Source organism: Dama dama, chromosome 5 (assembly GCF_033118175.1).
Source record: "Dama dama isolate Ldn47 chromosome 5, ASM3311817v1, whole genome shotgun sequence".
Lineage (NCBI taxonomy): Eukaryota > Metazoa > Chordata > Mammalia > Artiodactyla > Cervidae > Dama > Dama dama.
Window position 1 is genome coordinate 461342 of NC_083685.1, and position 15560 is coordinate 476901.

General features: G+C 59.3%; 1 protein-coding gene across 6 annotated transcripts; it reads right to left on the reverse strand.

The window, feature by feature from the left end:
• Nucleotides 1-169: 169 nt before the first annotated feature.
• Nucleotides 170-15535, reverse strand: CDC45 (cell division cycle 45). Of its 6 annotated transcripts, none has more exons than XM_061141330.1 (19): nt 15421-15535; nt 14533-14592; nt 13246-13338; nt 11740-11877; nt 10854-11000; nt 10072-10127; nt 9550-9598; nt 8693-8754; nt 8219-8269; nt 7899-8018; nt 7467-7598; nt 7230-7328; nt 6507-6665; nt 3663-3801; nt 3508-3591; nt 3148-3266; nt 2752-2828; nt 1295-1360; nt 170-325 (listed from the first exon to the last, which is right to left on the reverse strand). In XM_061141330.1, the coding sequence occupies exons 1-18, from the start codon at nt 15463-15465 to the stop codon at nt 1296-1298; spliced, it is 1695 nt and encodes a 564-aa protein (XP_060997313.1). In that variant the 5' UTR covers nt 15466-15535; the 3' UTR covers nt 170-325; nt 1295. The 6 variants fall into 6 exon arrangements, with proteins under 6 accessions (XP_060997313.1, XP_060997314.1, XP_060997311.1 ...); XM_061141331.1 differs by lacking the exon at nt 15421-15535 and adding an exon at nt 14704-15411 and having other exon boundaries at nt 7467-7556; nt 7905-8018; XM_061141328.1 differs by lacking the exon at nt 15421-15535 and adding an exon at nt 14704-15409.
• Nucleotides 15536-15560: the final 25 nt, after the last annotated feature.

Below are 15560 nucleotides of genomic sequence, written 5' to 3' on the forward strand. Positions count from 1 at the left end.
GGCGGGTGGGCCGGGCGGTCAGCGTGGGCGCTGGGGGCCTGGGCTCTGCCCACGGCTGTCCAGGGAGCCTCGAGGTCACTCCCCACGTGGACTTCCCGCTGGGCGGCAGCGTGCCCGGGACACAGGACCAAGGCCCCTCTGGACACAGAAGGCTCAGGGAACAACGAAGTGCTGGCCCTGTGACCAGACCCAAAATTAGGGCGCCATTTTATTCCATTAAAAACCATCGTCCCTATGTCTAAAACCACGTCCGTGACTTACAACCTAAATAAAAACCAGTCAGCTTAAATAAGGAGGAGGAGGTGACTTCTGAAGAAATCAAACTCTGGAAAAGACAGAAAAAAAGAATAAATGTCAACAGTTGTAACGGTTCCCCAGATCAAACAGACAGCGAGCAGGCCTTCTGGCTGAGTGCCCGGGGCTGCCCCCCACTCTCCCAGGCTGGCCTACCCCGGCTCCGTGCAGCTCACACGGGACACGATGTCATCACTGGGCCGGCTGCAGGGAGGGGTCTGACCCCAATGCCCACCCCGCTGCAGAGACCCCCACTTGGAACCTTTGACTCAAGCCCCCAAGGGCCCTTGCTGAGGCCCCGCCCTCCAGGCCCAGGGGTGTCAGCCCCGTTTCAGATGAGGAGATGGGGCAGCCTGGTGAGGGTCCCCCACACACTGCACAGGAGACCCAAATCTGACCCTGAGTCCCGTGTTCCCCAGGGTCCCGGAGGCCCCAGACTGTTCTCAGCGGAGCCACTGGGGCTCCCTCGCCCTGAGGTCAGCAGAGAACCGGGGGCTAGAGACTCTGGGCCAGCAGGAGGGACCCCCACACCCACGCTGGAGCCAGGCTGGGGCCTGTGTCCCAGCCAGGGCTCAGGGCGGGGGGCCTGGGGGGCACTGGACAGAGCAGGGCCCAGCCCATCACCCACGGGCCCTGGAGGCAGAGGTGGCCCTGGGGCGCCGGGGCGGGGGCGGCCGAGCAGCATCTGGACTGTCAGTGACGGTGTGCCGGGCTCCCTCTGGGGCTGGGCCCCCTCACGTACAGCGCACCAGAGCTGCACAGACGCCCAGGGCCTGACCGCACCCGGTGGCCAGGGCAGGGCAGACGCTGGCTCCCCCTGAAGGGACTCCAGGAGCCTAATGTGCTCAGCCCTCTCAGCGCGCCCCGCTGTGGCCCCGCCAGCCTGGGCAGGCAGCCCCGGGAAAAGCGCTGCGCCAGTCTCCGCAGGCCCCGCCCAGCCTCAAGCGCAAGCAGAAGCCGGGCTCTGTGGCAAAGCTCCAGCACAGCCTGCCCGACTCACCCTAGGACAGCAGGGTCACGAGTGCGTCCAGGAACTTGCTGCGGTCCTCAGCCTTCAGCTCCATCACTGCAGTAATGAAAGGAAAACACCGCTGGGACGGGGCCGGCACACTGCTGACTCCCACGGCCTGACGGCAGCCCCCCCACATTCCACCCGCGCCTGGCTCCCTGGGCACTCCGCCCCCCGCGGCCTGCTGAGCCCTCAGGGTGGCTGGCCGGCCTGGCCACCCACGCGCCTGGGGGCGGGGGAGCTGAGCAGCTCGGGCCCAGGAGGTCCTGCCGGCCGGCCAGCACCACCTTTCCAGTCTCACGTCTGAAGTGGGAGGAGGGGGCTGCCGCTGGGGTACACCTCCGCAAGGATGCAATGAGAATGGCCTGGCAGGAAGGCGCCGGCTCCAGACCCGGGAGGCCGTGGGGGGAAGACAGGTCTCAGGGCAGAGACAGATCTTGCTAAGGACCTGCTGGTGGTTCGAGAGGCCCCTTCTAGGGGCGGGTGGCGCAGCGGGAGGGCCCCCCTGACATGATGTGACACCCGGACCCCAGCACCTCAGGACGTGACTGTCGCTGGAGGTGGGCTTGCTTTTACGTGTGGTCTTAGTCACATCTGACTCTTTGCGACCCCGTGGACCGTAGCCCCCCAGGCTCCTCTGTCCGTGGGATTCTCCAGGCAGGAACACTGGAGTGGGTTGCCATGGCCTCCTCTAGGGGATCTTCCTGACCCTGGGATTGAACCCTCGTCTCCTGTACCGGCAGGCACGTTCCTCCCCGCTGCGCCCCCTGGCTTGGCTGTGTCAAGTCTGTCTCGTGAGGGATGTCTGGTTGTGGCCCACGGGCTCCAGAGCATACGGCCTGACAGTTCCTAGCTGTCCAACCAGGGGTTCAAATCGTGCTCCCCGCAAGACTGATTCTCAGCCACTGAACCAGCAGGGAAGTTCGTGGAAGTGGTCTATTAAAGAGGTGACAGGGTTACCAAAGGTCATTACGGAGGGACCTGAGCTGGTCTGACTGGGAAGAGGTGAGAACAGACCCGGGAGACGCCGGCATCTATTCTCCCAGCAGAAGGGCTTCGGGGGAACCGGCCCTGCGGACACCCTGACCGGCCGGCCCCCAGCATGGTGAGTAGTCCGTTTCCATTGTTTCATCCCCCCAACCCGCCGTGGTGCTTTGTCCCAGTGGCTTGGGCTCACTGCCCTGGTGAAGCCCCTCACGTCAGAGAGAGTGACAGCAGACAGGGCCAAACGTGACCCCGTCCCACCCTGGCGCCCGAAGACTGTCGGTGCTGTGCGTACTGGCGGCCCCCAAGAGTCAGCCCCTGCAGCCTCCACTGGGCAGCCTCGGGGCTCCAGGGGAAGTGGCCCCAGGCTGGACAGTGAGGCTGGGCTGTGGAGCAGGCCCGAGGTCAGAGGGCTGCTGGCAGGGGCCCCGGACACCTCGCGGGCACCATGCAGGGATGCTCACCTGAGAGATCAAAGTGGTTGTGCAGCGCCCGGGAGTTGGTGCCCTCCGCCGCCTTCTCAAACGCCCGGCCGAAAAAGCTAGGGACACAGAGGCACGCTGGCCGGCCACCACCCGGGGCCTCAGGCCACTCTGGGTGGCCGCTGCCCCCCGGCCCAAGTCCAGCCCTGCTCAGCCCTCAGGCGGGTGTGCCCCCCACACCCCCGAGTGCCCCCCACGCCCCACAGAGCGGTGTGGGGTGGGGTCCCAGGCATGCACGGTGGGGTGGGATGGGCCGCGGGAGGGGAGGGGAGAGGGCGCAGGGCACTGGGGTACAGGGCCCGCCCGCCTCGAGGTGGAAAAGGCCATCTCCGGCCTGGCACTGAGGCCGGACACCCTAGACCCAGCCCCTGGACTCACTTCTTTCTGTCCGAGCTGTCGGTCTCTGGGGGGATGCCCACCATGGTCACGGTGCCCTGCTCCGTCCTCAGGGGGGCGGCCATCACCAAGGGCAGCAGCTTGCAGCGCCGGTTCTTTGTCTGCCGGAGGGATGCGTACCTCGATCATGGCCTGTGCCCGGGCGAGCACCCCCAGCGCCCAGGAGCCCCGAGACGCCCGAGTCCCCAGGCCACTGCCCCAGCCTCCGGGGCCGCCAGCTGCTCCCCCCACCCGCTCCAGGTCCTGACGTGGTCGTCACCTCCTCGAGGAGGCCCTCCAGGCCCATGCCTCCCCAACCCCTCTACTGAACAGGACCCCAGCCCTGGAGGACCCCGCCCTCACCGAGCACACGAAGGACTTGAGCAGGTGTCTGCTGAGCAGGCTCAGGGAGGCGGGCTTGGAGAACAGCACCACGTCCGGGGTGCCCTGTGGGCGCAGGGTGGGCGGTCAGGGGCAGCCGGGGGGCCTGGCGGGGGCGCGCGCGTCGGGGAGCTGACCTCCGTGAGGGAGCAGTAGAGGAAGGGCCCCTGGGAGACGACGAGGTTGGTGCAGAGGCAGCTGGCGATGGTCTGCTGCGTGGCGCGCAGCTGCTGCTTGGCGAGCTCCAGGCCGCGGTAGAGCTTGTCCAGGTTACCCCTGCAACGGAAGACGCGCAGCGGGGCCACAGGCTCGCGGGGGTGCCCAGCTCCCACGGGGGGCTGTGCGGACGCGCTCCCTTCCTCTGGCCCAGCTCGCTCCCACGAGAGAGGAAGCGACAGACTGTTTATCCGCAGGGATGGACGTGTCGGGGAGGGGCTGGTGTCAGAGGACAGGAGACTGGAAGCCAGCAGAGGTGCCTGCAGGGTTCTGACTGGGAAGGCAGGGGGGGCACCAGGGACCCCGCCGCCTGGCAGATGGATTTCTACCCTTCTCCCACTCCAAGGGGGTTGTCCGGGGAGCAGTGAGGCCTTCAAGCGAACCCCCATGCCCGGCAGGTGAGGACCTGACGTGCCACTCCCCACCTGCCAGGACGAGGCGGTGCCTTCCGCCCGCAGGTCGTCCCCCGAGACCCAGGGCCCACTGGGCCATCCACACTGCCCTGCACCCTGGGACCGGCGACTGAGAAGCACCAGACATCTGAGAAAGCCCTGTGGCCTGAGAAGATGGCCCTAGAAGAAACTGGAGATAATCTGGAACCAGAAGAATGCTTAAAATGAAGTCTAGTTGGTGTCTTCAGAGAGATTTGAGCAATATATTCATAAACCAAGAATAGGATGCTATGAAAAAGAAACAATCAGAAACTGAGAAGTGTTTGTGGCAAGAATGATCGCAGCACATAAAAAGTTCCCTCGAAGGCTACAGGATAAAGTCCAGAAGAGCTCCTCACACAGATGAGACCAACATGTGGGAGACCGACGGCAAAACCAGAGACTGAGAGACTGAGCATCATCCCAGGAGCCCAGGGAGATGGAGAAACGGGTGTGTGGGGGGCGGGGGGACAGAAACCACAATGGACAAAGGCGTTCCCTCGGACTCACCCAAAGCTCAGACTAGTGCAGGAAATGGTATCGACCTCACACACCACTAGACCTTCTGCACACTGAGAACTGAAAAAGGTCCTGAAGACTCCTGGCGGGGTCTGGGGTGCACTCACAGAGAAACAAGAACCAAAACGGCTTGGACCTCTCATCCGCACCACGGGCGGCGGGGAGGCGGGGAACCACCCTGAATTCTGCACGAGCCAGACCAGCACCCAGATGAGGGTGAAGGACGCTGTCAGACACGCGAGGGCGCAGAACCTTTCCCTCACACGAGCCCGTTCTTTAAGAGCTGCCTGAGAATCATACTCTTGCAAAATGAGGGTGTGCAGACAGCCGAGGGGCCCTGGACACGTGCCGGGTCCGCCCCGGGGGCACCGTCTGGGTGGCCGGTGGCGGTGGCAGGCCTAGTGGCTTGGAGCCGAGGTCACAGCCCCAGGCTCTGCTGGACAGAAGGCGCTCGGGGATGCAGTCAAGGAGGCGCCAGGGAAAACAAAGGGCTGCGTGGCAGAAGGAATGTGGTCACTGCCCAGCTGGCTCGAACAAAGAAGAATCCTCCCGCAAAGCAGGAGACGCGGGTTCGATCCCTGCGTCAGGAAGGTCCCCAGGAGGAGGCAATGGCAACCCACTCCAGTCTTTTTGCCTGAAGAATCCCACGGACAGAGGAGCCTGGCCGGATACAGTCCACGGGGCCACGAAGAATTGGATACGACTGAGTGAGTAACACACACACGCCCCCGCACGTCAGTGACTCTGGGATATTTTATCAGCCCAACCACGAACCACTGTTCACTGAGCTTCATCCCTTAGAACCAACCCACAGCCGAAGGTGAGGTGGCTCCCATTCAGTCCTCTACCCCATGATGCCGCGTTATCAACCGTGAACACGCGGGAGCATGTTCACACCTGGGGAGGTGTGGGGGAGAGGAAAATGAGGGATGCCAACAACCTTTCCTCACCAACCGGGGAGAGAAGAACAAGACATGAGAATGTTAAAGCTGAGAAGGAGCTAAAAATAGAGGGAGGCTGTGCGGACAGGCGGGAAGGCACACAGAAGGGGCTGAAGGCTCTTTGTTGCGGCAGGAAGTCAGTGGACAATGACTGAGACTGGCCCGTCAGCTCTGAGATGGATGGAAATGGTCGACAGTATAGTTTTTGGATTTTCCCATGCTTCTAGATAAAGATGGAGCAACGACATTATAGAACCAGTGACCTTTGGTTCTGAGACTCACACTTAGAACACAAGGGAGCAACACTGCTGCCCATGAGCTGAACGCAGGGGGAGGAGGCCCCCAGCTGGCCAGCAGACACACTGTCAGCATCAGAGTGGGGGCGGCAGGTGAGCAGAGGCCTAAGAAAGAAAATTCAGGCAGTGGCGGACAGAGGCCCCAGGGGCCACGCGGGAGTCATGGCAAAGACCAGGAGCCAGGGCAGGCTTCCCGAAACAGTCATGAAGACTAAACTCGCAACACATGAGAAAAGGTCCAATCCGGTCAAACAGGACAAAGGACAAGGAAGATGGCCTCACTCTCCAGAAGGAAGGTTAACTAGAAAGACGTGTCCTCAGAGGCCCAGAACCGTAATGTCCTATTTCAAAACAAGCCGGAAGACAGTAAAAGACGGTGCATCTCAGGAAGTGGGACAGGGAAACATCAGAAACAGAAGAAAATAGTTCAGAAAAGAAGACCAGATGAAAAGAGAGAGGAGTGAACACACATGCAGAAATGCCCGAAGAGGTGCAGGAGGTAAGAGAGAAGAGAAATTTAAGAACCAAAAGGAAGGAAAGCACTCCCCCTGAAGCTGGGCCACGGCCACGTCTACTACCTGGAGAGGCTGTCCAGGGCCTGCGTGAAGCTGTCCGTCCCGGAGCCGTCCTCAGGGCTCTCCATCAGCGACATTGTGGCGAAGACCACATCGCTGGCCAGGAACTTGTGCTTGAAGCCAAAGTGGACGCTGAAAGTCTGGACACGCATGTCCTTCATGCTGCAGCGGGGCAAGCGATGTGGCGGCCGTCTGTGTGTGCCCAGGGCAGCCTGCACTGGGCCAGCTCGCGGGCCGGCACCCCCGCACGATGGCCCCCCACCAGCCCCCAAGGATTCTCACGGCATGGCCCGTCCGGTCAGAGAACGGATGGGACGGGAGGCCGGCACACCAGCCCCACAGCAGGGATGCCGAGTGCCCGGCACCAGGCCGTCAGCTCGTGGGGCACAGCAGGAGCTAGCTGTGTGTGTGCAGAGGGCGGGGGCATCCCAGGGCACCAGGAGCAGCCAGGCCCGTGCCCTCCAGCAGGGCCAGCAAACCCACTGGGCACACCTCGCCTGAACCCGGCCCCAGTGGGATCCCAGGGTCCAGAGACAGGCCGGGTTGACTGCAAACGTCTGCATCTCAGCCCCAATTCTAGACTTATCAGGCACTTCAAGAGGTCCTATTTTTAACCCAAAGAGAAGGTCCCAATCATTTGCGTATTCTCATTTTCTGCATTGTTTTTAGAACGTGACTAAAGCTGAAACCCCTGACAAAGTTTAATCCATAAAAATGTGAGTTTACCCAAACTTATTTGCAGACTCTTCAATCATTTCCCGCAAATTCTCCTTCAAGGAGACGTCCATGGACTGAAACTTCTGCTTCACCTGTTTGAGGGGGAGACTGGGGAGGGGGCCCTTGGTCACAGGAGGCGCGACCCCTGGATGCCACTCCAGCCTGGTCAGTCTAGAATGACCAGATGCAGGACTCCGCAGAGGAGTGGGGGGGGGGGCCACAGGGCAGGGCCTCAGGCACACTCACCCCACATCCGCGAGGAACTCCTGCAGCCGCTTCTGCCCGTGTAGGGACCAGAGCTTGAACCTGGCCGCCGTGTAGCATGTGTTGCACAGGCTGTCGTGGAGGGACCAATGCTGGTAGAGCGCCAGGCGGAGGCTGGGCCCGTGTCAAGGAGCTTCGGCTGCACGGTGACCTGCCCCCACCCCGGGACCACCACCTGCACCACCAGCTAGCCCGGGGCCCTGGGGCTCCCTGATCTCAGCGTGACTCGACCCAGACATAGAGTCTGGGAGGTGTGGACACACAGCGAGATCAAGGGGACCCTGTGGCCACACCTCAGTGGGAGTCTCCAGCTCTGGCCGGCCTAAGACACGGGACGCTCCTGAACATGGCAGAGCCTGCGCCCACGGGGCCCTCCCAAGTCTCTGGTCCCGGGGATGTGGGCGGCGAGGATACTCGTACTCGAAGGAGATGCGCGCGCAGTCCACGGAGAGCGCGTGCTCCTCATCCTCGTGCCGGTGGCTGTGCCGGGACACATGCCGCTGCAGCACGCCCACGTCGGTCACGTACTTCACCCTGGAGGACAGCACGCCTGGGCTCGCCACCGCCACAGAGAAAAAAGGTGCCCCCCTACCCCTGCTGCTGACTGTCCACACGTGACTGGACCCAGGCCCACGGCAGCCCCTCTTCAAAGGGCCCCGCAGGGACGCGGGCCCCCAGCCCCTATGGCAAACCCACTGCGGCCAACCTCGGGCAGCCCAAGGGCGTGCCCTTACTGGGTGATTTTGTCTTGCACCCACTGGTCCGTGAGTCCAACGATGGCCCACCTGGAGGGAGAGGACGCTGCCGTGAATGGGCGGGCGGCACTCGCGGGCACCTCCGGCCAGTGGGGTCTGACCCAGACACTCCACTGCACCAGGCCCCCAGCAGACCCGGAGGCAGCCCACGGGCACTCCTGTCCCAGAGCTCACCACCTGCCAGGGCTGCAAAGGCGCCAGGTGGCAAGTGGCCTTGCTCAAACCTCACACTCAAGTTTGCTGGGCAGCAAGGCAGTGGTCAGCTGGGAAGGGCTGACGGCCCAGGCCCCACCCCGGGACCCTCTGTGCCCGTGATGCGCCCCTGTCCCCCTCCCACAAGTCTGTGTGAGGCAAGAGCCGCAGTCAGGAAGGGAACCAGGCCCCCGCACAAGTGCAGGATGGGGCCGCAGCTGACACTGGCGGGGGCCCAGCTGCTCAGAGGGGCCCACGCACCACAGCATGTCGCTCAGGTCCTTGGACATCAGCCACGCCAGGTCGAACATCACCATGGCCGCCTACGAGAGAGACGGGCCTGAGGCTGGCGGTCCTGCTCAGGGCAGGGCCCGGCCCGCACTGCCTGGGCCCCAGGGTCCCGCGTGGAATCGCGGTTGGGGAGAAGGGTCCAATCGGAAGCCCTAAACCCCATCTGCCCCGAGACTCCAGGCCTCCTTCAGCAGCTCAGAGGAGGCTGGCCCCCAAGGGAGCGTCCGTCAGCGAAGAGACTGGCATCTGAGGGGCCAGGCGTCCGTCCCCACCCAGTCCGCCCACCTGCCTGCGCCTCAGCACCCTCCGCTTGTTGGAACAGAAGGACCATCCTGCAGAGGCCAGCAGGGCCCCGACCACACAAGGGCTCTGGAAACATGGGCTCAGAGTCAGGGACCCAGGACCAGACCCTAAGACTAGACACAGCATGCTTCACTGGAGACCTGTTTTCTGGGGTGCCTCAAGGTCCTGAGCTGTGCTCAGCGACCCCAAGCTGACACGATGTGTCTTCTGCACGAAATTCGCCCCAGGACACACGGACGCTGACAGGCCTATGAGAGTCGAGTTCCAGCCCCCTGCACAGACTATCAGGCCCGTTCAGTGTTTCTCACGATGAACAGAAGTTAACAGCTGCTGTTCCCTTGGGCACCCCTGGCCTGAGGGATCTTTCACCCAAGAGAGGCCCAGAGGCTCACCCCTCCCCAGCCACACAGAGGGGGCTGCGGGGCTGGGAGCGACCCCCAAACCCGCGTGCCGTCCTCCTCCTGCATTAGGACAGTGGCCCTCAGAGCGCGGACAGGACCACGACCACGCCCGCCTGTACCCACCGACGTCCCGTGATACTCGTACTGCTCGTAGTCAAAGAGGATGTCTCTCCTGTAAGGACACAAGACGCTGGGTCTCCACCGGGAAGCAGAACAGGAAGAAAACATTGGGGAAGATGCTAAAATCCGATGGCACCCAAGAAACATGATTTGCAGGGTGAAGAGGAAGTGTGGGTAACTCAGTTTCCTTTTCACACTTTTTTTCCCTATGAGATATTTCACACAATTGCCATCTATCCAATTTGTGAGAGTTTGTAAACAGAAGTATCCATACTTAGAAACTATGACAGCAAAGGACCAAGGCATCACCCCTAATAGACGGCGTGTTTGGGAGACCTAGGGCCCTGCCTGGCCCTCGCTGGACCAGAGGCGAAATGGAGGGGCCCAGAGCTGCTCCCAGCGCAGGGCCCACACACGCCATCCTGCAGGCGCTGGCCCAGAGGTGCTCAAGCAAGCCCGTGACCCTAACATGGAGAAGAGACGGGCATCGCTGACCTGCCTCCCCACCACTGGACGCATCCTCACCTCCGGGCCTCCCACTCTCTCCGCTGCCTTCTCTTCAGGGTTCGCTCTGCGATCTCCTGACCAAGACAAAGAGAACAGAGGGCTAAGAGAGAGCCAGGAACTCAGCCCCTAGGCCAGGAGGGTTCTGACCCAACGGGAGGCCAGCAGGCGGGCAGGGCACCGCAGGGGCCTCTGTGGCAACGGCAGTGTCGCATGTCCTATTTCAGTGGCTGTGGTAGGTCCCCGTTGGGGACATGGGCAAAGCACATACGTGCTTTCAACTTGTTTCTGACACCTGCGTGTGGATCTGCAGTGATGTCAGAACCAGTTTCAAAAGGCAAGTGACGGTCCTGACGAGGGACCTTCTGGAGGGTGATGGAACGCCTCCCTGTTACGTGACTTCATACATCTGTCACATCTCACGGAACTGTACACCTGGGAAGGTTATTATGTAGAAGGTGTACCTTAGGGAAGCTGAATAGCAACACCCCCAGGTCTTGTCAGTAGTCCAGCAAAGACTTCTCTGACCTTCCCCACAGTGCCAAGTGGTGTCCTGTACCCTGCCCTCATGCCTGTGGGACTCCTAGGCTGGTCAGAAGGGCTCAAACAGCTCAATAAAAAAAATAAATAAATAAACCAACCTAATCAAAAAACGGGCAGGGGATCCAAACAGACATTCTGCCCAGAGTCAGCGCCCACACCTGCTGTCTCCCAGCTCTGCCTGGGCCCCCAGGCTCTGGGCTGAGCCTTGACCTTCGGGAGTGACCAGCTCCTCAAGACTGTAGTGAAGGGCCCAAACCCACCTCCTCCAGCCGTGTGCGCTTCTCAGAGGGCTCTGAGCCCTCATCGCTTTCATTTCCCGAATGTTCTTCATCCTCCTCTTCATCCTGGAAGATGTCTTCATAAGCCGGAACTTCAAGGTCATCATCTTGTTTAATGAGCAGTTTGATCTACAATTAATACAGAAAGCCATCAACCTCCCCTCTCCTTGATGGAAAACTATCCATCACACGTTTTCTCTCCCAGAATCTTATCTCCCAAACCTGCACCCCACTCAGTGCACAGAAGTACGGAACCTGCAGACGGAACGACTACGCAGTCACTTAGGTCTGGATAAAACGCTCCCTCTTAGGCCCACACTTAGCCAACAAAATGAACACCTTGCACCTCAGCCTCCGACCAAGGGCACAGAGACCCGTGACCTCGCAGTGAGCAAAACTCCTGTCCCTAAAAGAGGTCCTTGGTGAGAGGGTTTCAGGGATGAGGCTACTGGGGGTGCGTGCCCACAGGCAGCTCAGAGAGCTCATGTGAGATGGCACGTGGCCCCACACGACCGTCCTGGACCTCACACCACCCAGGTAGCCAGGGAGCGTCCTGCCCCATTTAGAGAGCAGGTGCCTCTCAGGTCCCCTGACAGTCAATAAAGCTGGCTGGCCTGAGCTCAGAGTGCAGACTTGGAGCAGGTTCCAGACCCTGTGCCTCCTGGGTCAAGCGAATTCCACACATGCCTTCTGAGCACCTCCGAGGGGAGGTGACATGTTTCTCATCAAAGATGGACAAGACCAGGCCCTGTTCTCAAGCTGCTCCAGCTCCTATAGGCAAGGTGGACACATGCCTTGCCAAGAACACCAGGCCTGACTCTGTGGCATAAAAACAGACAGATGGGAGAGCCCGGGGTGTCTGGCCTACCTGGGTGTCGTTGTACACGTTCACGACATTGACTGGCCTGTGAGTGTCACACACGAAAAACACGGCCTCTTCATCGGGTTGAAGGATATCCAACAGATCCACGTTGGCGCCACAGTTTATGAGGACAAAATAGCGGAACTGGACAAAGGAGAGGGACGCGGTGAGTTAGTGCACAGGGGAGGCCATCTGCTTTCAGCACCAGGCCTGAGTCCTGCAGGGGCTCGTCCAGCCTGATGCAGGGCAAGGCCCTGCTAGCGAGGGGCTCCAGACGTGGCCACAGCTGGCCTGTGCAGAGGGCCGAAACAACCCCACGCACAAGTTCATTTTCAGGATGACACCGTGAGGCAGGTGCCATGACTGTCCTGCCCACGAGGAGTAGGCAAAGGCCGAATCTCTTCTGGCCTCAGGCGTGTCCACATCAGATGTGGACAGACCTAGAGTTCAAATGCATAGTGGGGTCTCTCCCGACCTGTCACTCACTCTTCTGTGACAGACTCCTCTCTGTGCTAGCAGCACTGCACCGGGTCAGATTCCAGTAAGTCTGAGGTAGCTCGCATTTAACAAGTACCTGAATATTAAGTGGGGCTTCCCTGGTGGCTCAGAATGTAAAGAGTCTGACCGACAATGCAGGAGACCCAGGTTCAATCCCTGAGTCAGGAAGATCCCCTGGGGAGGGAAATGGCAACCCACTCCAGTATTCTTGCCTAGAAATCCCATGGAATGAGGAGCCCGGTGGGCTACAGTCCATGGGGTTGCAAAGAGTTGGACACGCTGAGCAACTAACACTAAACATTAAGTAAAGCTTTTTGTTACATCCTTATCGCTACAGAAAACTCTGTCCTTGTAAATACTGATCTGGCGTAGGTCCCTCTCATGATGACAGGAGCACCAGGTGAGGACTTGTCTCTGCCAGACAGTCCTCGTTGAGGCCAGAAACTCTGGGACCCTCTTCCAGACAGCAGCCCCTCCCCGGGGGACGGTGGGGTCTCAAACGTCCTGTCTCTCATCATAGCTCCATGCAGAGCTGAGAAAATACCTGGTCTCTATTGCCTAAATTCTAAAGGGAGAAAGTATGTTCCTGAACTTCCAGTTGGAAACTGGGATATACTTCTTGGAAAAATAAATGTGAAATAATGGTCCAAAGTAAAGTAATTTTAACCAAGCTGTACCAGAAACAACCTTCCAAATTCCAAGCACCTGAAAGTGAAATGTGTCTAAACACAGGTTCAAAGCTAGAGATTGTCCATATTCACTATCTTGTTTTTGTTGTCAATTTTGTCTCTGCGATTGGAGGGTAAGTCACCCACACATAGAGCTCACTTTTCTCTTTTGTGTAGTCTAAGAAAGTCGACAGTTAGAAATACACACAAGCCATTGTAGAAATATCGAGTTCTTTACCACCAGCACCACTTGGGAAGCCCCATCGTAGAAACAGAAAGAATGCTCAGTGTTAAGAAGTTGCAGATGAGAGATAAAGCCCAATATTCTCAAATGCATCTCTCATACCTGTTCTTTATGCTCTAGAAATGCAGTTTCAAGTTCTTGCCACCCAGAAACTGGAACCAGCGTATACTGCACGTGGTCACACTGGAACAGGGCCTGGACAGAGAGTATATTCAAAACCTATTATATTTAGGTCTGCAATCCATCTTGAAATGCACATTAAAAGAAAAAAAAAGATGGACTGAGAGACAACAGATGCTAACGTAAGGTTAGTGAAATGTTAACATCAGTAAGGAAGTAATGGGAACATGAATGTTCACTGAACCATACTTTAGCTTTGCTGAACATCACCAAAGGAAAACACTGCTGAAAAACTTGGTATTTCTAGGTTTTTGGTGAGTAGTTCCTGACCCAAGCTCATGTAAACCTTGCTTGTGTGGCTGCATGCTCATTTAGTCCTGACTCTTTGAAACCCCATGGACTGCAGCCTGCTAGGCTCCATGAGGTTCTCCAGGCAAGAATACTGGAGTGGGTTGCCATTTCCTGCTCCAGGGAATTTTCCTGACCCCGGAATTAAACCCACATCTCCAGTATTGCAGGTGGATTCTTTACTGCTGAGTTATCAGGGAAGCCCTGAACCATATTTAAAATCGAACAACAACGATCTTTCCTTAGCACCGAAGAATTGATGCCTTCAAACTCTGGTGCTGGAGAAGGCTCTTGAGAGTCCCTTGGACAGCAAGATCAAACCAATCAATCCTAAAGGAAATCAACCCTGAATATTCACTGGAAGGACTGATGCTGAAGTGCCAATACTTTGGCCACCTGATGAGAAGTGCTGACTCATTGGTAAAGACCCTGATGCTGGGCAAGATCTAAGGCAGGAGAAGGGGATAACAGGATCAGATGGTTGGATGGCATCACTGACTCACTGGACATGACTTTGAGTAAACTCTGGAAGATGGTAAAGGACAGGGAAGCCTGGTGTGCTGCAGTCCATGGGGTCACAGAGTCGGACACGACTGAGCGACGGAACAACAACATTCTTTCCTGTTAGGTTAAGGAGTCAGTATCTCCAGAATCCCTGATGAGACCCCAGTGCCCTCGGCTGTCAGATTCCTCTGCCTCGAACCCCAACGGCGAGAAGGCGCCACAGGTCTACCGATGTCTCCAACGCAGCCGTCCTGTGCCCACCTTGTGGCCTTTTGCCGGCTTCTCCTCTAACCCACCTAATGCAGTCCCTCCCAGGGCGCAACCTGGCGGGAGTCCCCGCCCCAGGCCGAGCTCCCGTCCCGCTCCTCCCCTCGCGCCTGCCCCCGGTCCCCCGCCGGCCCGGCCAGCGGGCCTCACCTGAAGGATCTTGCAAGCGCACAGAGCGTCCACGTCCGAGGCCACGAAGAGAAGGACCCTCTGTCGGGGGGAGAGTTGGCTGAGAGCGGCCCCGCGAACCCCGGCCCCTCCTGCCCCCACGGTTGCGCGCCCTCGTCCCTTCCCCAGTCTCGGAGCCCAGGAAGGGCTCACCTGGCTCTGGACCACCTCGTAAAACTCCTTGCGGAAGTCGGACACGAACATGACCGCGGCGCCTGGACACCCCGGGATGGGACTCTGCGAGCCTGGCGGCGGTCAAGACTCCCGCCAAGTCCGGGCTCTCCCGATTACCCCGGAGCCAGCCAATCGCGACTCGGGTCCCCGCCTCTCCACTTTTCTGATTGGCCCGCGCTGGGAGCGACACTTAAGCACCGCCATTCACTGCAGGACTACTCCGGCCCACCCCTAGAGGAGCGTCCTCCACAGGCTGCACGCACTGCGGGTCGCGCAAGTCCTATGCGACTCCGTTTCTCCAGACACCCTACGCTCCGTACACTTTACTTTGGGGGGAAAAAAAAAATGCCCACTCCCCTCCCCTCCCCCCAACTGGGATCTCCAGGTTAAAGAAACCTCGCCATAAATTAAATTCATGTACACTTCAGGAATTCTCTGGAGAAGGAAATGGCAACCCACTCGAGTACTCTTGCCTGGGAAATTCCATGGACGTAGGAGCCTGGCGGGCTACAGTCCTTGGGGTGGCAAAGAGTCGGACACGACTAAGCGACTTCACTTTCACTACACTTCACTTCAGGAATTCTCAGGTGCCTCAGTGATAAAGAACCCGCCTGCCAAGCAGGAGATGCAGCTTCGAGCCCTATGTCGGGAAGCTCCCCTAGAGAGGGAAATGGCAGCCCATTCCAGTATCCTTGCCTGGAGAACCCCATGGACCGAGGAGCCTGGCGGGCTGCAGCCCATGGGGGTCGCAACTCAACAGCACGTCAGAAGAGGGCGTCAGTTTAGGATGTCAAGGGGCTCGGCCTAGTTCCGGAGCGGAAGTGTGGCCTACTTCC